This window comes from Podarcis melisellensis (assembly GCF_964234715.1).
Source record: "Podarcis melisellensis genome assembly, chromosome: 13".
Taxonomy (NCBI): Eukaryota; Metazoa; Chordata; class Lepidosauria; order Squamata; family Lacertidae; genus Podarcis; species Podarcis melisellensis.
The window spans coordinates 12,897,281-12,921,551 of NC_138545.1; the positions used below are offsets into that span (position 1 = coordinate 12,897,281).

Sequence of the window (24,271 nt, forward strand, 5' to 3'; positions counted from 1 at the left end):
TAAATTTAAGAAATTAAAATCTCAGAACGTGTGTGTGTGTGTGTGTGTGTGTGTATATATATATATAGTATATATATTATATATGTATATATATTTACTGTCTTAAAATTTAGGAAGTGTGCTCAAGAATGTTTATGGGACAGATTCTTTAAACGGTAAAAAGGCATTTCATTCAGCCCAAGACATCATCTAAAACAGTTCCAGTTTATGAATAAGTGCCCTTGCGTGTCGTATTATGATTTCTTCCGTAACTTGGAAGGTGTACAAGGGCCTTCCAAGGAGCTGTCCTTGGACTAACCCTAAGACATCGTAAGTTGGTCTGGAATTAATATAACTGCCATGTTATTTTTTTATCCCACAGACTCCTAGGCGATGTAATATTGTGTGGAGGCTTAAGAATCCTGTCAGGAATCTGCCTCATGGAACATTTCCCACAATTCTGTGGTAGTGTGAGGAGGCCATGACAGTTAAAGCAGTTTAAATTCACAGTGAAGACTTGCCCAACCATGAAGGTTGAAGGGCAGGGGCGTATTGCTCTGTGTAGCTTCGGCTGGCCATATGGACTTGCCGACATGGTGCCCTCTAAATATTGTTGGACTCCCAATTCCCATCAGCCCCAGCCAGCACAACTAATGGTCAGGGATGAGTCCAACAACATCCAGTAAGCAGGACTGTTGGCTACCCCCCCCCCCGGCATGCATCTTAAACCCTGAGTTACCTTAATGTTAGGTGCTTTTTGAACTGATCATTATTGCTACTGGCTAATGAGGAGAACCACCAATGGCTCTGTGATTTTCGTACTAAGAGAGTTCTGAGGGAAAATAATCTACCACACGGTGTTAGGTAGCAAAAGGTTCTTCTGTATCCCTCAGGAACAGACAGCTGGCGCTAAAAACCAGTCATACCAGCGAGGGCGAGCCCATTCTGGATGCAGCTGCATGGATAAATGCACAACCCCCTTGGGAGGCAACAAAAGTTTTCTGGCTCAGAAATTGAGGCTGAGTATCGCCTCCGAAAGCTTGTTGAGGTCATGGCAGCAGGGCTCCCGCATGAGCACAAAATCAACCTTCTTGTCTTGGCCCACAAAGATCTCCAGGAGATCTCTCCTCAGCTGCTCGGTCTCGTCCTTGGGCCGGAGCTGCTCCTCTGGCGAGTTCTGTTTATGGCTCTTCCTTCGATCCGCAAGGAACCCTCCAGGTGGCTTCCTGTCTCGAAGCTGAAGGACCTCCGTCTGCGAGGCACGGCCCACGGGGACAGGCACAGGCACAGACCGGCCAGCGAAGGAGTGGCAGTTTGGGGCCTTGGTCCTGCGATGGTGAAGGGACATAAAGCAGGTTTCAGGAAGGGTTTAGATGGTGGAGACAATCCTTTTAACTACAGTCATACCTCGTGTTGCGTTAGGTTCATGTTGCATCTTTTCGGCTTGTGAATGTGGCAAACCTGGAAGTGTATACTTCCGGGTTACGCTGTATGCGCAGAAACGTTCTGCGTGCTTCACACATGCACAGAAGCACCACTCTAGTTGCGGACTTTTCGGGGTGCGAATGGCACCCCAGAACGGATCATGTCCGCAACTAGAGGTACCACTGTAAAAGGTTCAAGTCTTGGGGGGAGAAACCCATGTTGCAGAAGGCACCAGGGCAAGACAATGAGGCGTTCTCTGCCACAGGGTCCAACCCGCCATTTTGACCGTCTCCTCCCAGAGCTGCCTCCATCATTGGCCATTAAACAAGGCAGCTTTTGAGGGCAAGGTAAAAAGAAAAAAGCAAGGCCCACTGCCTTGACTTTTCTGAGACCCAACTGCTATTTAGCTCCTCTCCTCCCAGAACTGCCTCCATAACTGACCATTCCTCATAACTGCCTCAGGCAGAGAGGTGAGAAAGCGAGGCCCACGGAATCAACCTCCCTGGGACCAGTTGCCATTTGGTTTAACTTTGTCCCAAGAGCTGCCCCTGGCCATTATGCAGCAATATAAAATATCCAATACCTGACTATGTTTACCTTCCACTCCCTATTTTTTCCCTTTCGTATCTTAAATCTCAATGCTACTATTCTAAAATATCAGCTGCCGTTTGAACCCTTTTGCAAACCAAGCTGAACTTGGAAGGATATGCAGCAGTATAATTTTCACCCAGGTTTGTTTTAGCTCCATCCCACGTACTTCTCTGGCCACAAGATGGAGCAGTGTCCCCATGCACTGAAATATATATACTTCTGTTTTGTGGTTGGAAAGCGGGGGACACAAACAAAGGGTGTTTTCCTAGGGACAGCTGCTTGTTGCGGTCCATGGAGACTTTTTAACATGTTAAATGCCTTTCCCGGCTCCAGTCAGCTAAGCTAGATCACTTGTTCCACGTGTGGGTGCATACCTGGGGGTTTTCTTCAGGAATTCTGCTATGGTGGGCCCGTCTCGTCCCAAGGGGTCATCGGGAACCATGAAAATATTCCCCACAAAGATGTACTGCAGAAGGCTGGATGGTACACAAAAAGAGAGAGTCAAGAAGGGTAAAGATGGATGGGATGTATTAAGGCAAGGGGGCCCTAATCCAAACCAGTTTGACAGGCACTTCCTATTGCCTAGAGGAAGAAGTGGCATTCAGGCCACATCTGCACGGTTCATTATTACACACCATTTCATTAGTCATGGTCTCACCCCCCCCCCCCGAATCCTGGGAACTGTAGTTCATTACATGTGCTGAGCTATAATTCCCAGTGTTTGAACCGTCATCCCTCTTTCCTAGGGAACTTCAGGAACTGTGGCTCTGGGAGGCCAGCTCAGCTGTTTGAACAATGTTAAGGGTGCTGGGAAAAGTAGCTGTGTGAGGAGGTAAACTACAATTCCCAGGATTCTTTGGTCACGTGCTTTAAATGTGTGGTGTGTACAAGTTTAGGCTATTGGTTCATCTACCTTGGTGTTGTTTTTATCATTTATTAATTAACAGGTCACTTCTGTGCCAAAATGGTAGTTTGCAACTAAAAAACCAATACGTAAGTAAAATACACAACAACAGGCAGGTTGTTGTTGTTTTCCCCCAAAGCAATTTCTGGACATGCCAGGGAGTGAATCTGTCACCACTAAGCTGCAGCCCTTCTGCTTAAGCCCAGGGGCCAGAGTACAATTCTTCAACTTCCCCCATCTACCCAGTTCCCAAGCCACAGATCAAATAGCAACCAAAGCTCTCCAGAGAAGGTGGGCGATATCCCCATCCTTTTCCCACCCTCCCCAGCCCTGCTCAACTGAGGGTGAAAGCCCAGCACAATTGAGAGGGGTCAAAAGGAAAGAGAAGAAGGCTACTCTGTCACCAATTCCCACAGCACCTTTCTTTAATGATTCGGATCCATTTCTTTGACTCTTTCGCAAGATCCCGGAACTGGTCGTTGGTGACGATGACGCCGTTGGTCTGTTCCGCTAGTTTGAGCATGAACCTGCGGGCATAGAAAGGGAAGAAAACACCTGTCAAATAGAATATTTTTTAAATTTTAGTGGTTTGCCACAGAACCACAGCCATGTTGCAAAGGGTTCTGGGACAGAGGCTGGGCTTAATGCTGTCACTGGCAAAGCCTGTTAGACATCGGCTGTCTCTCTTAAACCAAGGGTTCACCCTAACTTTGTGTGTGTGTGTGTGTGTGTGTGCGCGCGCGCGCGCGTGTGCATGTGTGCGTGTGTAGCAGATCAACAAAAAGAAAACAATGCTATCTTTCAAGGAACCTTGTCTGCCATTACTGATCTCCTTACTGATAAAGCTACAAGTTTACACAAAAACTGGAACCCAATGAAAACCTACTGCGATGACATCATCTTCCATTCCAGGCCAGGATGGCACAGTAGCTAGTGTGTTAGATTTCAACCGGGGAAACCAGAGTTCAAATCCCTCCTAATGTTACCAGACTACAATCATCCATTTAGCCATGCTGGCTAAGGCTGATGGGAGTTGGAGTGCAGCAGTACACTGGAAGGGTCACAGCTTCCCCCATCCCTAGCCCCCTTTCTCAACCTGACTTACCTCACAGGATTGTTGTGAGGAAATAACGGAACAAAAAGGATAAAAATATACCAAGGAAACGGAACACATTTGAGAATTTGGTTCTGGAATATCACTCTCTGTGGTGTGACTGACATCACTTCAGAATTTCACTCTGTGTCTTGGTAGCCACAACATGCTTCAGTTCCTTTCTGTGATAACCACCCTTTCATATCTTGTCAGTTACACCATGACTAAAAAATCATGCCTGCCACCCCCACCCCGGGCCCATCTGCTGGCAGAGTCATTTCCTACTTCTGCCCCAAACCCTTGTACTTGTGACCTCATCAAAGCATAGCGATATCCGGTGACTTGACATCTGGAAAGCCCAACCTGGGGGAAATCCCAGGGAAGGTCCAAGTTGAAGCAAAAAAAAAAAAAAGAGAGGATATTTTCATCAGTTTCCGCCACGCGCAAAAAACCCACCACCGCTCGCCTTGAAGAAAGCGAAAAACTGAAACAGCAATGTTTTATTGACTGATCGGTTTAGAAGAGATCAAACCCTTCTACCGACTAAACAGGCGCACAGAAATGTTCTGATTGACTAAAACAGGTCTGGGCAGGAAGGAGTTTCGATGGCTGAAGGTTTCTGACACCCAGTTGTTTTAACAACAGTTAAGGCAGGCATAGGCAAACTCAGCCCTCCAAATGCTTTGGGACTACAACTCCCATCATCCCTAGCTAACAGGACCAGTGGTCAGGCATGATGGGAGTTGTAGTCCCAAAACATTTGGAGGGCCTAGTTTGCCTATGCCTGAGTTAAGAGTTCTCTTCCCCACACAAATCGGCCAGTTTGAATTCTTGTTCTGTAGCAGATAATTGGCTCCACCACCACCCAGCACCACTTTGCATCTGGCTCCGCCCCCAATGTCATTCCTTTGATTTTTTTGGGTGGACCTTGGTGTTCCATCCAAAAACAAAAGTGGGTCCTCAATTCTGTCCAACCTTTGGCTAAACTCTCAGACCAAACAGACCTTTCGTCTCTCCAGCAGAGCTGTACTGAGCTCCAGCATTCCACTCCTTCCCCACCAATATTTAAAATGTTAGCTGAAAGTTCCATGATCTCGCAGGAGTTAGACCAACGGCAGGGGGAGATCAGGGAGATCGCTCACACAGGGAACAGCCACTCGGTGCCGACAGGCGAACCTGTGTTATGTCTGATACAGAGAAACGCTGAATTGCCTTTATGGTAAGTTCAGAGAGCTCTGCTGACCTGTCGTCATACGGCACGATGCCCTTCCCATCTATTTTGCGTGACGGCGTGACGGAGAGGATGCTCAGGTTCTGTAACTCAATCAAAAAGTGCTGCTCTGTGGTTGGGGAAAAGGGAGAGGAAAAAAACCAAAGAGGAATGATACTTGCATTGAAGCTGAGACACCAACATCACATTCAATGACTCCTCATTTCTTATTGGGGCTGCGGCAGTTGCAGCCTGATCTCATCCATGTTTGTTTGGAAGTAAGTGTCCTTGGTTCCAGTTAAGACTTACTCCTCAGTAGGTAGGTGGCCTTTCATGAGGAACACAGGAGGTTGTCTTAAACTGAGCAAGACCATTGGGTCCATCAACCTCAGTGGGTTCTCTCCCAGTCCTACCTCGAGATGCCAAGGATTGAATGCTGGAGTCGTCTTCTTCATGCAAGGCAGATGTTCTTCCCCCAAGTATGGGGAGGCTTCCCTAATCTAGTGCCCTCCAAATGCTTGCATAGCAGGGGGGACACTGGACAACCCTTGGGGTCCCTTTCAAATTTTATGATTCTATGTTGATAGATTAAAACTCTCGTGCTGGCATGAGTTCTGGGGAAATCTCTAGACCGCCTAATGTTGTTGGACCCCAGCCACCAACAACTCAGTCCAGGGTGGTCAATATTCAGAACTGATAGGAGCTAGAGCCCAATAACATCTGGAAGGCCATAGGTTTCTCCCATCCCTAATTATTTTTAATGAAAATACTTATGCACACTTAAAGCTACAATGGATGCATCTGGCACCATCTTAGAAGAGGTGTTCTAGTTGATCTTGGAAATAGCAGGGAATGTCTCTTTTAAGAATGGAGCATAACATGAGAACATACAATGAGCCCTGATGGACCAGAACCAAGGTCCGTCCAGTCCAGCATCCTATTCTCACAGTGGCCCACCAGAAGCCCATAGGAAGCCCTATGCAACAGCACTCTCCTCACTTAGGATTCTCACCAACTGGTCTTCAGAGGCTCACTCCCTCTGACAGCGAGGGGGCCTGAGGCCACTTGTCTATGAATCAATTAAAACCAGATCACCCTATCTTTCTTAATAACACACAGATCAATCCAAATAATCAGTTAATGGCTTTTAAAAAGCAACAGCACTGCCCCCCCCCCAAAAAATATCGTCTGAGTTCTCACCCAATAGGTGGGAGCCAGCCATCTCTCACCTCTCACATTGGAGTCTTCTTCCATCCGATGTGCAGGTACTAAGACGGTCACCTCCCGGTGCCCACGGTCCCAGAAATATTGTACGGCCAGAGCGATGCCCCGGCATGAGAAGAACTGGTTCAGACCATGCCTACGAGGACAGAAGATGACACTCAAAATGGCAGGACTATAAGAAGAATCGCTTAGGTGAATCCACTGGCTATCCCAGCAAAGGAAGCAAGATACACAGCAGATCAAGGGAAAACTTCTGCTTGGGCCATGCGTAAAAAGCATGGGTCCAAGCTGTATTCCGCTTGACCCACACTTTCTAGGCACAGATCCAAGCAGTTTTCCCCTTGCCCTGCTCCTTTCAAAGGGAAAAACCACTCTTTAGCGACAGATCAGAACAAAAGGCAATCCGGGGAAAACCCAAAATGCTATTTGCTCCGAATGAATACTAAAGAGCTGTTTTCTCAAGGGAGAGCAGTGGGAGAAGAGGAAGCGTGGATAACCCTGGGGTTAGCAGCATTGTGTATTTTAGAGCAGTGCCTTCCAAACGTTTTTCCTCCCACAGATCACATCAAAATTGCTGAAGATCTTGGAGAACCACTCAGTGTGCTATGCTAAATGCGGTATGATTTTCAATTCTATTTTTTATTACTTTTATTTCTCATATAGATATATATGAAATAAAAGTAGCATTAAAATTACAATTAAAAGTCAATATGAATATTTAATATGATGGATGTGCCATCTCCCATCTTTAAACACAAATCCAACTGAATGAAGCTCACAGGCCACAGGTAGTCCATGGACCAGTTTGGGAACCCCTGTTTTAGAGAACTGGTGAGCTACAAATGTAGATGAGTCTTTCCTTGGGCAGCCAAGGCAGAATTCCTAGAAGGTACATTTTTTACTATAACTGTGTGTGTGTGTGTGTATCTCCAAGATGGAGAACCTGTTCTCCCGATGCTGTTGGGCCTCCCAACTCACATCAGCAGCAGCCAGCATGACCAATAGTTGGAGAGCTGGAGTCTTAACATCTGGAAAGCCACAGCAACCAACAGGGGCTCAAGGGGCCTTCAGGATGGTATACTCTACCACAGCCACGTTGGAGATTATACCTCTATGAGGGCAACAAAGGACTCCTAACAACTCTAAACATCCTTATCAAATTATAGTCCCCAGGATTCTTTGTGAGAAACTGTTTAAAGCAGTTATGTGCAGATGGGGTTTAAAAGACACCCCAACAAATTCACCATTATTCGTTTTCTTATTGGTTGAGGTCACACATTATGGTAAGACAATCTCCTTGGATTAAACCAGAGATAAGAGGTCCTGCATCCTCCAGATGTTGTTGGACTCCAACTCTTATCAACCTCAACCACCATGGTCAATGGCCAGGGATTATGGGGAACATCTGTCCAGCAACATCTGGAGGGCTACAGGTTCTCCACCTCTTAACGTTCTGTCTGAACCTAGGACCCTCCAACAAACCACAACCCATAGACCAATACAAACCATTGTTTAAGCCTTGTTAAAGGGAAACAAACCACCATGTCAGGTTCATACATAACACTAGGCTATATCCCTCCTTGGTTTGTTTATGTGCTTAAAGAAAAGGAAGGAGCAACATAGAAATGATTGAGTTGCACAACCCAGCATGCCCTCTAGAAGTTGCTAGACTAGAACTCACATCATCCTTGACCATTTGCCAGGCTGGCTTGGATGGCCAGGTACTAGAACCCAATAACATTTGAAAAAATGTCCACCTCTCGTTTGTAACAACCTCATGTACCACAGCCCATACCAATAGGAAGAGCCCATTCCCAGGCTCCCTACAAACACACCACTCACATCATGGCCACATTGCTGCCATCAATGATGATCATCCGTAGGTTCTTCTTCCCTGGCGTGTTGGCCAACTTGAGCTTGAACTCAGTCTGGAGGGCTTCCTCAAAGCGCTGGGCTCCGGTTACTGTAGGAACAAAGCCTTGGTGGGGGAGCCCTAAGCTGCTGCTTTCTGCCGACTGGCTCCCCTCAGAATCCGATGTCGAGAACAGGTGACCACTGGGGGAAGGAGAGAAAGCAGCAACTTCTGGGTTGACTGGTGACAAACTGATGCCCTCGTGGAAAGGGGACCCACTGTTCCCCCCTCTCTCCTGAGGCCTCTGAGGAGAAGATTCCCTGTGATTCAAGATGGCTGCCCTCCGGGCACCAAGGTGTCCTCCATGTTCTAGCTTTGCTGCTGAGGCCCCCATTGCAGCCTCAGCCTCCTCTTGGTGTTCCCCCTTCTCATTGAGCCGCCTCAGCAGACCTGCCAATGGGGCTCCTGTCTGTATCTCTGTGGGGATCTCGCTTGGCGAGTGGCCACAGTTGGCAGCAGCTGCTTTGATGAGTTCCCGGAGATACTCATTTTCATCCTGGTTCTTTTCTGGTGGAGAAAGAGAGCGCTCTCTTCCCCCAGGCTCCGTCTGAGGGAGGACAACCCCTTCTTTCTGGGACGCCTCTGCCATCTGGACCCTGTCCAGGATAGTTGAAGGTGCCTCACATACCCCACCCTCCAAAAGTATCTTCTTGACCACCCGTTCCTCATAGCCCATGGTTTTAAAGAAGTTCAGTCTCATTTTGAACTCCTTCTCCGTCCACGATGACAACAGGACATCTGACGATGGCTCCTCTTCACTGGTTTCCTCAGGCAAGCTGGCAGGGCTCGAGTCCCTTGCACAAAGAACATCCTTCCCCTCGTGACGATCCTGCAAAGACTCAGCTTGGCCTCCGTAACCAGGAAGAAACCGAGCCTGTGCATTTGGAATAGGTTTAGGGGAACTCTTGGGAAGTACTGGCCTCGTGGGGGCTGTTACCTCAGGCCAACCCTGAGGACCATTCAAGCAAGACAGGTCGTGCTGAGGCCTACTGGGGAATTCAGGCTCACCAAAGCCTCTGGAGAAGTCAACCCTTGACACCTGAGGTAGAGTATGGTCTTGAGGCCTACCAACCGTGACAGGCAAGTCAGTCCTAACATCTCGAGGCCTGACAGAGTACTGTGGTTGTGTAGCCTCTTGTGGGGACTTGTGAGGAGATGCTTCAGGCCTAGCAAAGCCTGCAGGCAAATCAATGGTAGAGTCTCCAGTTCTACTCTGTTCTTGGATTCTACTGAGTCCCATGGGCAAGCCAAAGGTATTTTTACTTGGAGACTGAGGCCTGCCGCCACCACCCATGTTAGTTTCCCAGCCCACCAAATGGTCTTGCCCGAGGCTTGGTGCCCAACATCCGTTCCTTTGCCTGTGCACCCCAGCTTCTTCCTGAATCTCCTTCACCAAACTTAGCAACTCCTCCTTGACCGAGGTGGGAAGGATCAAGAGGTCCATAGCATGTTTGTCATTGTAGGTTTCCACCAGCTCCAGAAAGGCCCGTTTGACTCGGGTCTCCTGTTCCTCGGGCAGCCTGAGGTTCTTCTGGTGCTTTTCCACAAAGTCCTGGATCCGGCTCTGCGCCATGACGAAGGATTCAGCCAAGCCGGAGACTAACAGAGTGCCAGGGCGAAGGAAAGTAAGGTTGGCAGATGTCCCTTGGGTGAGGCAGTCTAGGAACAACCCCTGGGCTCCCAGAAAGATGCACTGCATGTCTTTGGGGTAGTAAACCTCTTCACTCAGCTCCGGCGCACAGAGACCTTTGATGTATTCCTGGAAAATAGAGCATATGTGATATTGCAGTTGGTATCCCCATGATGAGCAACCCCTCCACCCCACCACCTTTGGGAACACATACCATGCAAGGTGGTTTTATGACATAGTGAGTTTCTCCACTCCCTGTCATTAGCAGCTGAAGGCCTGTGTACATAAGAATACAATGGTGCTGGAAGATATGACCTTTGCAGGGGAGTTTTGCCATGGTGGCATTCCCATGCAGGGTATAATGATCACTTTTGCTCTTTACAAGGGGCCATAGATCAACATCAGAGCATTTGCTTTTGCATGCAGAAGGTCCCAGACTTGTTCCTCACAATCTCCAGGATCTTGGAAGGCAGGCAGCAAAGGAAGACCCCCATGTGAGACCCTGGAAAGCCCCGGCCAGCCAGAAAAGACATTACTTGGCAGGACAGATCTATGGTCTAAGGCAGTAAAAGGCTACTTCATATGGTGATATATAGCCACGTGCTTTGGGAAGGGCTGTGGCTCAGTGGGAGAGCATCTCGTTTGCAAGCAGATGGTCCCAGATTCAGTCCTCAGCATCTCCACATAGGGCTGCCCCAAAACCTGGAGAGCTGCTGCCCACCAGTGCAGGCAATATTTAGTTAGCTGGATCAATGGGCTGACTCAGCATAAGGCTGCTTCCTATGCTCGTATATTCCAGATGTGCTAGGTGCTTATTTTAACAGCAGAAGGGGCCAGTGGGTGGCGTCTCTGTCCTGGATTCCAAAGGCTACTCCATGGGTAGGCAAACTAAGGCCCGGGGGCTGGATCCAGCCAAATCGCCTTCTAAATCCAGCCCGCAGATGGTCCAGGAATCAGTTTGTTTTTACATGAGTAGACTGTGTGCTTTTTATTTAAAATGCATCTCTGGGTTATTTGTGGGGCATAAGGTAAAGGGACCCCTGACCATTAGGTCCAGTCGTGACCGACTTGAGGTTGCGGCGCTCATCTCGCTTTACTGGCTGAGGGAGCTGGCGTACAGCTTCCAGGTCATGTGGCCAGCATGACTAAGCCGCTTCTGGCGAACCAGAGCAGCGCACAGAAACGCCGTTTACCTTCCCGCTAGAGCGGTACCTATTTATCTACTTGCACTTTGACATGCTTGTGAACTGCTAGGTTGGCAGGAGCAGGGACCGAGCAACGGGAGCTCACCCCGTCATGGAGATTCGAACAACAGACTTTCTGATCGGCAAGTCCTAGGCTCAGTGGTTTAACCCACAGTGCCACCCGCGTCCCATTTTTGGGGCATAGGAATTCGTTAATTTTTTTCCCAAAAAATATAGTCCGGCCCCCCACAAGGTCTGAGGGACAGTGGACCGGCCCCCTGCTGAAAAAGTTTGCTGGCACCTGGGCTAGTTCATGGAGACCCACAGAAGCCCTTACCGTCTCCCTCCCTCCCGCTCCTGCCCTCTCGCACCTTTGCCCTCTGCAAATTCTCTCTGCATCCTTGCAGCTGCAGCCAGATCTTCCTCTCTCCCTGGGGGTCCTCGCTGGGGCTCTGTGCCGACCCCAGGACCCCCAGGACATTCAGCTCCACCCCAAAGAGCTGCTCGATCCTGGGGCGCTGCTGGGTCACCAACTCCCGCACCTCCTCGGAGACGGCAAATTCGTCCAGGGTCCTGCCACTGTTCGTCATGGCGGGAGATCACGACCACCGGCCGCAGGGCCACGTTTCCGTTCCGGAGATGAGGCAGGCCGTTACGTGGATAACGAACTGCAGAACAAAAGCACAGGTTGAATGGGGGGATGAAGCTTCTGGACGAAACCTGAATTTGAAATGCAGCAAGGGAGAAGATGCAACTTCTGCAGGTAAAAGAAGACAGCAGACAAGAAGAAGAGAAGAAGAAGAAGAGTTTGGATTTGATATCCCGCTTTATCACTACTCGAAGGAGTCTCAAAGCGGCTAACATTCTCCTTTCCCTTCATCCCCCACAACAAACACTCTGTGAGGTGAGTGGGGCTGAGAGACTTCAGAGAAGTGTGACGAGCCCAAGGTCACCCAGCAGCTGCATGTGGAGGAGCGGAGACGCGAACCCGATTCCCCAGATTACGAGACTACCACTCTTAACCACTACACCACACTGGCTCATCAGCACAAGATTCACAGGAGCTAAAACACAAGCTGCAATTCAGCAGCACACAGAAAATCCACAGAATGTGGAACTGATTGCAAAGCAATACTTAGCCTCTTAAAGACCTTTATTTCCAATTCTTCTTGATTTTCTTTTTATAAAGCAACCAAGGTCCTAGTTAAGAAGTAGCCAGGCCAGGCCCACAAAAGCCCAAGAAGCTGCAGAATAACGTTTTCACGCCATTCCAAGATTAGCAAATTCAGAATGAATTGTGGGGGGAAAATAACTACATTAAAAATGTAAAAAAAAAATCACGCAAAAATAGGATTGTTTAAAAATGCAATGCAAGAGGAATTAGGCAGTGCATGACTTGCCAAATCCTTTGACCTACCTGAAGCATGCATTTTTGCTAGAGTCCTTTAATACGTTTCTAGCGTGGAGCTGACATGGCCCTGGGCTATGAGATAGCGAGGTCTGGTGCTTGGTTTTATTTTAAAACATGGGGAAGAGCGTAATTGGAAGCAACATGTACTAGGGCTGCTTTGCATATTGTAGAAGCAAAACCAAGAGGTTCACAGCCAGAAATATTGTGACCAAAAGATAAGGTAAAGGACCCCTGACCATTAGATCCAGTCGTGACCAACTCTGGGGTTGCGGCGCTCATCTCGCTTTATTGGCCGAGGGAGCTGGCGTACAGCTTCCGGGTCATGTGGCCAGCATGACTAAGCCGCTTCTGGCGAACCAGAGCAGCACACGGAAATGCCATTTACCTTCCAGCCGGAGCAGTACCTATTTATCTACTTGAACTTTGACATGCTTTCGAACTGCTAGGTGGGCAGGAGCAAGGACCGAGCAACAGGAGCTTACCCCGTCGCAGGGATTCAAACCACTGACCTTCTGATCGGCAAGTCCTAGGCTCTGTGGTTTAACCCACAGCGCCACCCGCGTCCCGACCAAAAAATAAACATGGTCAAAAGTACTATACAATACACATACAAAGAGAGAGACCCAAGCACTTTTCCTCTTGGGCACCTAGCATTTTAAGTCAATAACAAATGCATACATAAAATCAACTTTATGTTTATATATAAAAAAATTAAAAATAGGCACCTAGGGCTTTGTCAACCAATCCAGTGCCTTTGGACTTATGGGCCCAACATTGGCCGGCAGGACTAACAGGGGGGTCTCAGCTTATATATACCTCTTTACTTACTTCTCCGCAATCCAGAGGGCGAAAAACTATTTATTTGAAAGTGAAAGCTGAAAAAATATAGGGAAAGCAGCCTGGGCCAGTGGTGTCTTTGATTCTAATGTGCCACCCTGATCAGCATTTGTGTATTAGGAATAAGGCCACAGGTGGAAAAGGAAGGAATGAACTGCAAGCCCTAAGCCAGTTCAATAATGCAGGATGTGCATATAGTAAGTTAACTAATAGTCAATACAGTATTCGGACTTTGTCCCACAGATAGATTCTGGGCTTCTTTCCTGAATTTTTGGGGTTTTTCTTCTTTTTAAATTAAGTTTCTAGTCCTGTTAAAAAGAACAGGGTGGGGGTATGTACTGGCAGTAATGTACCTAATTTCTTAATAAGGCATAAACCTGCTCTCACATTTCTGCGTTGTGTAAACAGGGAACACTCATTAATGATTGACCCTACAGGGCTGTAGTGAGGGCAGGCCAGATAATTACACTAGAAAGAAGCCAGGGATTGGACAGAATTGATTAGAAAATTGTTATTGGTAGAGCCAGTGTGGTAAAGGTAAAGTTAAAGGACTCCTGAATGGTTAAGTCCAGTCAGAGGCAACTATGGGGTTGCGGCACTCATCTCGCTTTCAGGCCGAGGGAGCTTGCGTTTGTCCAAAGACAGCTTTCCAGGCCATGTGGCCAGCATGACTAAACTGCTTCTGGTGTAATGGAACACCATGAGGGAAACCAGAGCTCATGGAAACGCCATTTACCTTCCCGCCACAGCAGTACCTATTTATCTACTTGCACTGGTATGCTTTTGAGCAGCTAGGTTGGCAGGAGCTGGGACAGAGCAACGGAAGCTCGCTCCGTCGCAGGGATTCGACCCACCGACTTCTGATCAGCAAGCCCAAGAGGCTCAGTGGTTTAGACCACAGCACCTCCCACGTCCCTATAGCCAGTGTGGTATAGAGTTTTGGACAGGGAGCTCCGGGTTCAAATCTCCACTCAGTCACGAAACTAACCGGGTGATCTAGGGCCAGTCACTCCTAGCTTAGCTTGCCTCACAGGGTTGTCGTGAGGATAAAATAGAGAAGCGTGAGAGCCAAAAATGGAGCAAATAAATAAAGTTTTCTTAATGCGGAGCAGGGAAAACATAAGAGGGACAGGGGTTATAGGAAATTGTTGTGCTCGCAAATAAATGCTGAAGAGCTATAGCTCAATGGAAGCTATTTGCTTTGTTTGCAGAAGGTCTCAGTTTAAATTCCCGGCTTCTCCAGGTTGGGCTGGACACACCTGTCTAAAACAAGCGGGAGAATCGCTGAGTCAGCTAAATGGGAAAATAGAGTGACTCAGTATAAGGAAACATTGCTAAAAGATGAAACAACATCTAAGTCAAGGAGGGGAAAAACCTGTGGCCCTCCAATGTTGCTCAACTCTACCTCCCAACAATCCCAACAAGTCTACCCCATGGTCAGGGATGGGGACAGTTGATTGCAACAACATCTGAACCGCCACAGGACATAAATGCAACCAATATCAAAAGGATCAATGTCTACCCGGAGCAAAAGGCTAGTTAGCCTGTTGTAGGCAAACTTTAAGAGAGAGCCTTGCTGCACCTTAAAGCCACAATTTATTCTCCCTGGGAAAAACACATAGATCTCCATTTTTATTTTGTAAAATAAACGTGAAATCTATCCTTCAGCGGAAAGAGAACAGCTCGAATATTTAAACGGACAGCAAAGCCTTAAAAGCGAAGTGAAATCCTGCAGCTCATCCATCGGGCAAAACAACACCGCTGGTTTCTCTCAAAGAAGCTTTGAGACAAAACACCGAGGCAGGAAACAGTCGGATGTACGTAAACAAAAGCTCACACCCCCGTGACATGCCTTTTCACGCAGAAAGGGCCTTGCAAACAACGGAACGAGCTTTGCTCCTGGAAAACCCTCTCCTGCCTTTGACAGCGCCCACTGTTTACAACCGATTCCCTCCCAGCCTAAAAATCTGCGCACTGTTGACCAAGCGCCTGTTGCGCCCTAAGCGTAAAAAAAAAAGTTCCTCTTGAATGCGCCCCCTCCAAAACACACACCCCTTTTTAAAATTCATAGCTACGCGTCCTTTTACACCATGTAATCATTTTGGGGCAGAGGGGCGATTCCGCGCCTGATCCTTCCCACTCGTGACAGGGAGAAGGATCCTGCCCCGCTTCTCCTTTTTCCCTCGATCCCGGGACACCCATCCCCCTGACCCCTCCTCACCCGCCTCCCCGACACTTGGCAGCTCTCCTCCGTCTCCTACCCGCTGGAGTCGGCGAGGGAGTCCCAGCAACGCCGGGCCGAGGGTGAGGATCCAGCCAATCCCATCTCTCGCCTCGTCTCGGTTTTGGTTTTGTTTCTCATCGCTTCTCGACCCGAGTTTCAGCTTCCATTTTGGAGCGATGCGGAAACGCCTGAGCAGCCGCGGAGTTTCCCTGCTGGGCGGCGCGTCTCGGTCCAGGGAGGAAGGAGGGCTTTCACTTTGCAAAAAGCTTCCTGTACAAGTTTTTAAACTTCCTCCCTTGCAGTGCGAAGTGCGTTACTTGCGAAATTCAGGGACGGGGGGGGTCTTCCTCCTCCTCTCTTCCCTAGGAGAGGGAGCTGTGAGGAATAGCCGGCCTCTGAGTATGGGGAGAGTTCTGCGCAACCAGAAATTATTGGAGGAGGAAGGACCGTTGCTGAAAGGGGTCGTGGCTCAGTGGTGGCGCACGACCTTTGCGCGCAAGAGATCTCGGGTTCAGTCCCTGGCACCTCCAGTTAGGGCTGGGGGGAAATAGCCTGTCTGAAAGACGCCAGAGAGCCCCTGCCAGTCAGTGTTGGCAGGCATAAGATAGAATGGACCAATGGTCTATCAACTCAAGCAACGCCCTACCTATGTTTCTAAATACTGCAAAAAGGCCTCTGTGCATGTAACCTGGTCCCAAACCAGGGACCAGGGCTTTAAATTCTGCTGGGATAGCTTTGAAGCTACAGCATGAGCGAGCCCCACTTTGGGCAAAGGATTCCTGCATTGCAGGGAGTTGGACTAGAATCTAAAATTCTAATCTTCTAAATGGTTAAGATCATTAACACTTCTTACACCGAACCCAGAAACAAATAGGCAGGCAACCAAAACCAGAGAGAGATGAAAGGCATTCAGGAATATCCTGAGTTCACACACACATCTGACACATGCAAATTGAGTTGTCAAGTAGTACAGGACACTCAGTGAGATCCCCATCCCCACAATGATGGTGATTTGAAGGCAGGTCTCAGACAAGGGATTGCCATTACCATTATCAAAAGTCTTTCATCCCCCCCTTTTTTTTAAGCAAGCAAGAACAGGATGACTGAAGATGGTCAAGGTGAGAACGAAGGCAGGAAAGTCTTGGAAGGGATTATGGAAATTGTAGGAACCGCTCATTTCACAGCCCCCCTCCCCCTCTCCATTGACATGCCCTGGCAAAAAGATATTTAAAAGCCATTAGATTCAAAGGTTATCATTTGGCTCTTCTGGCTCCAACAGGACAATGCTTATCCCAGCGCTAAGGACAGGTCTTGTAGTTCATGCCCACATTTCTGTAGACCTCTTAGAATAGTTAGGGAATATTTTACTCTTTAATCGAGGTGTGTATGTGTTGCAATTTGCTACCTGCTTAGACTGCAACTTTGCCATCCAAAGCAGCAGTTTTATATATTTTGTCACTCCTGTTTTCTATAATAAACCAAGCTTTCTTTCTTTCTTTGTGTGAGAGTTCCTTGTGGACGCACACATCCATAACAAGAAGCGCACATCATAACTCCAGCAGGAGATCCTAGACCTCTCAGCAGTGTGCACATGAATAAACATGAGTGTCAGCTGTGCATGTGTGAATCCAGGTACACACTCGTAACACAGCCTCTGTTTAAAAGTTTCCCCATGAAGGAGAGCCCACCAGCTTCTGAGGGAGTCCGTTCCACCGCCAAACAGCTCTTGCCCCCAGAAAGTTCTTCTTCTTGTTTAATTCCTGAGTTCTGAACATAAAAGACCTGCAAGGCTTCTGCCGGCTGCTCCCCTTTTCCTGCCCTGTGGTCGCAAAAGGGCAAGATGGGAAATGTTTAGGTGGGCAGAGCCACCTGCTAAGTGCCCCCCCCAATCAAATCTCAGCCATGTGACAAGCCTCCTCTTTGTCTTAGGGTCAGGTGGGGGGGCATTATCACCCGCACACTGGCACTATGCTGCTAGGGATAGGGGCAGCACTTCTCAAAAGCATGCCTGTGATTGTGGGAAAGGTCCACCACTCTCCCCTCCCCAGCTCTGAACATGAAATTCCTGAGGCGTAATGCAGAGCCAGGGGTAACCCCTGCATACACTCATACACACACTTGCAGGAAGGAGAAGGACCCTGACGACCATACCTCTACTGAGGCCAGCTAAAATGTGTGGAGAAAGTAATATCAAGAGGAAACGGCAATAAAATGTTGCAGGGTGCAGTGCCCTTCTCTGCTGTTCCTGAATATCCACGGCACTCCATTGCCCCTCTGGCCCGGTCCCCACCTGTCCCCAACAGTTAGTCAACTCCTTTGTCTTACTCCTTTGCCCCTGTGGCAGTTTATTTCCTGGGGTAAAATCCCCCAAAAAGCTCAACAACTTTGTGGTAAAACTGTAAAAAAAAAAAAAAACTCAAGAATTTTGGGGTAAAATTGTATAAAAAGCTCAAGAACTTTGGGGTAAAATTGTAAATGAAGCTCAACAACTCCCTCACACATGTTCACTTCATCAAAACTGGCCCTCTTTGAAAAAAGTTTGGGCACCCCTGTTACTCAGTCCTCATTGGGCAATGTTTGGGTTTTTCCCCTCCCTTCAATTTGTATTCAGGGATTTTTTTTCAGCTGGAACTCACTGGAACTGAGCAGTTCCAGCACCTCTCAGATGGATGCCATTGCCATTTAACAAAGGAGGCATTCGTGGTGAGTTCTGGCACCTCTTTTTCTAGAAAAACAGTGCCTGTACTCTAGGTGGGTTTTAGTTCCCCCCTCATTCCTTCTGTAACCTTAAGGTTTTGTGCCACTACCTGCCCCCTTGTACGTGGGTGGTGCTGTTTTGGCTACAGAAGGAATGTCTCTTGCACCCGGACATTGTTAATAGCGGGGGCCGATAAAAGGAACATGGAAGGGATGCCCTGCTCTTGGAGACTATTGGAAGGAGTAAGCACGGGCTGTTTTCCATGGACTGTTTTCTTTTTTTAAAAAAAGAAAAGAAAAGATATTTATTAAGATTTTACAGACAAAAATGAGTTACAAAATTAAAAAGGAGCAAGTAAAAAAGTAAGAAGGAAAAAAATAAAAGGTATAAAAATGCAACAGAAAAAATACAAAATACATAGAAAGTAAAAAAAAAAACCAAATCAGTATTTTCATATCTTATATTTCATTTACTTGTTTCCTGACCTCCTCACACCTCCCTTTTTTGTATTCCAGTTCACATGGTTAATTCAGCAAATCCTTTCCCTCTTTGTTTTTATCTTAATTCTATATCTTAACATATTATAACTTCGTATTTTCATCTAATTATCAATCCATTTTTACATATTCTTTTTAACCTTATTGCTAAAGCCGTTTCATTTCAATCCAACATCATTTTAACATTCATTAATTTTACAATATTTCTGCAAATAGTCTTTAAATTTCTCCATGGACTGTTTTCTTCTCGCTCCGGGCTTCCACCCATGTACACTCACACCTCCGCAGATACATGCCTTTGCCCTACAGACCCAGAGCTCACTGGGGAAGTTCCAGGTTGCAAAATCCTCTGGCCAAGAGGTAGGTGTGGCTCCAGCAGTAACACTCAGCTGGCTGAGGGCTGTTGTTTTTCCCCCCTTCCTTTCTTTCTCTCGTCATAACCATTGTCTCAGTCTTTTCCTTTTCTTTTTTTAAGTCAGTGAAAGGAAACTCTGACACATTAAGCTTGGAGCTTGCTGCTGTTTTAAAAGTATGTCCTGTTGCAGGAATTCATGTATAGGGGTCTTTGGGGGGGGGCGTGCCCCTCCAGCAGATATCATGCACATGCAGCCCACTACCAAAATCAGCACAATCGCTTTTGTCACTTTTGTGATTTGTCCCCACAAAACACTTCATCACAGTTTCTTCCCATCTATTCAAAGGGCCTCTGCTGCACAATACAGTGGTGCCTCGCAAGACGAAATTAATTCATTCCGCAAGTTTTTTCTTCTTGCGAGTTTTCCGTCTTGCGAAGCACAGTTTCCCATAGGAATGCATTGAAAATCAATTAATGCATTCCTATGGAGACCACTTGCCAGGCTGGCGGTGCGGAGAAGGGCTTTTCTCCCCACCGCAAGCCTTCAGGACAGGTACGGGAACAGAGGGGAAGGCGCGCAGCGCTTTTCCTCTGTTCCCGGGGCTTGCGGTGGGAGGAGGGTTTTTCCTCCCCACCGCCAACATTCAGAACAGCATTCTGAATGTTGGCGGTGGGAAGGAAAACCCTCCTCCCACCGCAAGTCTTCAGGACAGCCATCCGAAGGCTGGCGCGGGGAGAAGGTCTCTCCGCCCTACCGCCCGGCTTCGGAGCATCCTTCCGAAGCCTGGCGGCGGGAGGAGGTCTCTCCGCCCCACCGCCCGGCTTCGGAGCATCCTTCCGAAGCCTGGCGGCGGGAGGAGGTCTCTCCGCCCCACCGCCCGGCTTCGGAGCATCCTTCCGAAGCCTGGGGGCAGGAGGAGGTCTCTCCGCCCCACCACCCGGCTTCGGAGCAGCCTTCCGAAGCCTGGCGGCGGGAGGAGGTCTCTCCGCCCCACCGCCCGGCTTCGGAGCAGCCTTCCGAAGCCTGGCGGCGGGAGGAGGTCTCTCCGCCCCACCGCCAGGCTTCGGAGCAGCCTTCCGAAGGCTGCCAGTGGGGCGGAGAGACCTCCTCCCGCCACCAGGCTTCAGAGCAGCCTTCGGAACGCTGCCGGTGGGGCGGAGAGACCTCCTGCCGCCGCCAGCCTTCGGAGCAGCCTTCGGAGGAGGTCCGAGGACAGTGGGGAAGACGTGCTGCGCTTCCCCGCTGTCCCAGAGATTTCCCTATGGGCTTTCGTCTTGCGAAGGAAGCCCATAGGGAAATTCGTTTTGCGGGTTTTCCGTCTTGCGAGGCGTTCGTCTTGCGGGGCACCACTGTACCAAATGTAACAATTCACTGATAAATATATCTGTGTACTGGCTCACTGGGAAAACTTCAGAAATTCATATAGACATGTGAGCTCAGCTACTCAGCAGCCCCTCTGCCTGAGTGATAATTCCTGGCATCCTGATACCTGAGTGCCAGACAGGTAGCCATTCCAGAAAAAACAAACCCAGATGAAGACAAAAGGGTGTGATTAACCTGGCTGGGAAACTCTTTTGTTACACTTGATGGGTGTTTGGTGGAGGGCAAGGGGAACCGTGGGGCAGGGTCCAGGATGCTCAGATTACTGCCACCAGCCCTCCCCTTTCATGATGTAACCGTGATGTAGTTTGGGGGGGGTGACATTGGGATTGGCAGCTAATAAAAGTTTGGGTTCTTTTTTGTTTGGGGCTTCCATCTTGTTTCACTTGGTGGCAGGTGGGAGTCCTGTCACGACAGTCTTCAGTAAAAACCAGGCCTGCTGGCTGCTGTTTTGCTCTGGTATTCCTGGCTGGTGTCCTTGTTTTTTTTGTCCAAGGGAGCCCTCAGATTTCTCCGTTAACAGTCCCTGTACTGCACATTCATGTTTCCCCACTTTCGGCTACTTATGGGGAGCCTCTCACTTTTGTTTATGTAAACCACAAACAGATTTCAAGGGTCCCTGCTGTTGCCCCTGGTGCAGCACCCAAACAGCCCCATTTTTACCACAAAAACTTAGCCGAAGCTGCATACACAACATACATTTAAAGCACGTTTTCCTCCCTTCCGCAAGAATGCTGGGGAAAGTAGTTTGTTAAGGGTGCTGGGACATGTAGCTCCATTGTGGTTGAACTACAGTTACCAGGGTTCTTTTTAGTGGGGAGAATGTGCTTAAAGTCTATGGTGTGTACACAGCCTTAGGCACTGGTTTACTTCTGGCCTTCATCTGAGAACACAAGAGCCATGCTGGATCAGACCAAAGACCCATCTGACATCAGATGCCAATGAGAAGACCAAAAGCAGGACTTGGACACAACAGCATCCTTCCCACTTGAGATTCCCAGGAACTGGTATTCAGATGCATAATGCCTCTGACAGTGGAGCTGGAACACAGCTATTCTTGCTTGCAGCTGTTGATAGCTTTGTCTCCCATGAATCCATCTAATCATCTTTTAAAGTGATCCGAATTGGCAGCCATCACTATCTCTTGTGCAGGGTGGATAATAATAATAATCAAATTTTTTAATTTAAATAGGATCTATTTTTTAAAAAATTTAATCAGATTTTTTAAATAAAATGCTTTGGGTGAAAAACTCTTCTGAGGGCTTATCCACAACCACATTACACGATTTCAAGATCCATATCTGAGCTCCCCCTGCTTTTTGCTTTTCTTTTCTTTTTTTGCTTCGGAGATTTCCTCGTGAAAACCCGCTCTTTAAAGCTAAATCGGAACAAATGTCTATCCACGGAAAATTCAAATTGATGGTTGCTCTGATTCAGCTTTACAGAGCTGGGTTTCACGGGAAACAAACAAACAAACACAGACCTCCGCCTAGAAAAAACAGGGCAAAAGTTAAGTGTGGCTAAGCCCGGAGACTTCTGAGAGCTAACAGGCCAATCATCGGCATGCTTGCTTAAAATTAAGTCCTATACTGTTCAGTTGGCATAGCAGATATAGGCAGGCAGGCAGAGAAGGTGAGAGATGCCTAGATGCCTAGATTGCTACTGGATAAGTGCAATGATCACCCACAACGGCAGCAAGAATGCGTGTTAACAGGGTCCCCTTATATGCTAACTTTACACCTGTAATGGGAAGGAAAAAGCCTTGCTTGAATTGAGGCCTAAAAACACAGAACCAGGCTTACTCGATCTACACTCGCAGGCTCTCACAACATTGGCATCTATCCCACAAAGGCTTTTCTCACAACAAAGCTGATAATCTCTAAAGCAGAAGCTGGGAACCTTTATCAACACAGGGGACACAGTCCTTCCCAGGCACCTTCCCAGGGGCCTGGTGCCAGCAGTGGGAGGAACTACAAATGTGAACTTTTCCTTTGTTTCTACACACAGTCACACACCCCTCTCTTCCATCCAGGCAACCAAGCAGCCTTATCTGAGTTCAAGGACTCGTTCTCTCCTGGCAACAACAGTCAAGGAGGGTTTGAAGAAGAACCAACGGGGAAGGGGGGCCGTATCCTGAGGAGAGTCCTGAGGGCTGGATAGAGAAGCCCCGGGGAAATGCAGTTCGCCTGAGGTTCCTTCTCTGCTTTAAAGTCCTGCAAGGCTCTTCTTTTGTTTGCACTGTGACAGACAAAACAAGACTACAGTGGTACCTTGGGTTACAGACGCTTCAGGTTACAGACTCCGCTACCCCAGAAATAGTACCTCAGGTTCAGGATGAGAACAGCTTCAGGATGAGAACAGAAATCACGCGGCGGCAGCAGGAGGCCCCATTAGCTAAAGTGGTACCTCAGGTTAAGAACAGTTTCAGGTTAAGAACAGACCTCCAGAACGAAATAAGTTCTTAACCCAAGGTACCACTGTACTAGGTAAAAAGGAAAAGGACCCCTGGACAGTTAAGTCCAGTCAAAGGCATGGCTGTACCCAGGATTTTTGGGGGAGGGGGGCAGGCCTTTTGTTAGAGGGGGGAGGCCTTTGGGGGAGGCAAGGACCTCAATTTCCTATCTATTTTTATTTATTTTTATTGATTGGGGAGGACAGTTTTATCTCCCTACCCCCTTGGCTACACCCATGGTCAAAGGTGACTATGGGGTGCGGTGCCCATCTCGCTTTCAGGCTGAGAGAGGCACTGTTTGTCCACAGACAGCCTTCTGCACCATGTGGCCAGCATGACTAAACCACTTCTGGCGCAACAGGACACTGTGACAAGTGCCCGGTTGTACGGAAACGCTGTTTACTTTCCCGCCACAGTGGTACCTGTTTATCTACTTGCGCTGGCGTGCTTTCGAACTGCTAGGTTGGCAGAAGCTGGGACAGAGTGACGGGAGCTCACCCCGTCGCACGGATTCGAACTGCTGACGTTCCAATCGGCAAGCCCAAGAGGCTCAATGGTTTAGACCACAGCACCACCCGCATCCCTACAAGGCTACTATTCTGGGATTTGTCACCAGGGAACGAAACGTAAGGAGAGCCTACTGGATCAGGCCAGTGGTCCATCTGGTCCAGCATCCTGTTCTCACAGAGGCCAAACAGAGGTCCGTGCATAACCCACAAGCAGGACCCCAGGGCAAGCGCACTGTTTACCACTGTGGCTTCCTGCAACTGGTATTCAGAACCATCAACGCCTCCGACTGTGGAGGCAAAGCTCATAAGCCATTGATAACCTTTTCCTCCCTGAATTCGCCCCCCCCCCAAGTGCTTTGCACATGCACAGAAGCTCCCTCGCTTCCTCTCACTCCAGGGCCGCTGGAAACAGGCCCCAAAGCTAAGGTTTGGGGAAAGCCTTGAATCAAATTCGGGCAGCCGTAAACACAGCCAATCTTATGAGGAGTGAAAATCCCACCCCCCTTTTTGCCATCACCCCAGATTTCTGGGTCTTCTACTTTCTGTCCCAGCGTTCTTACCAGCGACAGCTGAGGTCTCTTTGGGATCCCCTCTCTTCTGCGCACTGGCAATGCGGCAAACCGAAGCAGATGTGGGGCTGACAGTTGACGCTGTTCCTTTTCTGTGGGAAATTCCCCTTCATAACTCACTGCCCACCCACCCGACCTTGCTCCAGGCAAGTCCGAAACTCTAGTGCCACCTAGTGACCAATTTCA

At 48.4% G+C, this 24,271-nt stretch overlaps 1 protein-coding gene and 1 long non-coding RNA gene across 4 annotated transcripts; one reads left to right on the forward strand and one right to left on the reverse strand.

Moving 5' to 3' along the window:
* Positions 1–342: 342 nt before the first annotated feature.
* Positions 343–24,172, reverse strand: KHNYN (KH and NYN domain containing). 3 transcript variants are annotated; one of them, XM_081885392.1, is made up of 8 exons: positions 24,077–24,172; positions 11,524–11,820; positions 8,269–10,097; positions 6,432–6,562; positions 5,236–5,332; positions 3,319–3,426; positions 2,370–2,471; positions 343–1,307 (listed from the first exon to the last, which is right to left on the reverse strand). In XM_081885392.1, the coding sequence occupies exons 2-8, from the start codon at positions 11,740–11,742 to the stop codon at positions 986–988; spliced, it is 2,808 nt and encodes a 935-aa protein (XP_081741518.1). In that variant the 5' UTR covers positions 11,743–11,820; positions 24,077–24,172; the 3' UTR covers positions 343–985. The 3 variants fall into 3 exon arrangements, with proteins under 3 accessions (XP_081741518.1, XP_081741519.1, XP_081741517.1); XM_081885393.1 differs by lacking the exon at positions 24,077–24,172 and adding an exon at positions 15,622–16,125; XM_081885391.1 differs by lacking the exon at positions 24,077–24,172 and adding an exon at positions 15,662–16,124.
* On the forward strand, positions 3,434–4,408 carry LOC309355031. The gene is made up of 2 exons (XR_014162405.1): positions 3,434–3,623; positions 3,670–4,408. It is a non-coding gene; the product is annotated as an uncharacterized lncRNA (long non-coding RNA).
* Positions 24,173–24,271: the final 99 nt, after the last annotated feature.

What these genes read in the sequence shown, in the direction of transcription:
- KHNYN (XM_081885392.1), bottom strand. Translation starts at nt 11,742, where the DNA reads ATGACGAACAGTGGCAGGACCCTGGACGAATTTGCCGTCTCCGAGGAG. An exon ending in GGCAGCAATGTGGCCATGAT is followed by an intron (nt 6,563 to 8,268) that starts GTGAGTGGTGTG and finishes CTGTCCTCGTAG; the next exon opens with GCATGGTCTGAACCAGTTCT. An exon ending in ATCGTGCCGTATGACGACAG is followed by an intron (nt 3,427 to 5,235) that starts GTCAGCAGAGCT and finishes CTATGCCCGCAG; the next exon opens with GTTCATGCTCAAACTAGCGG.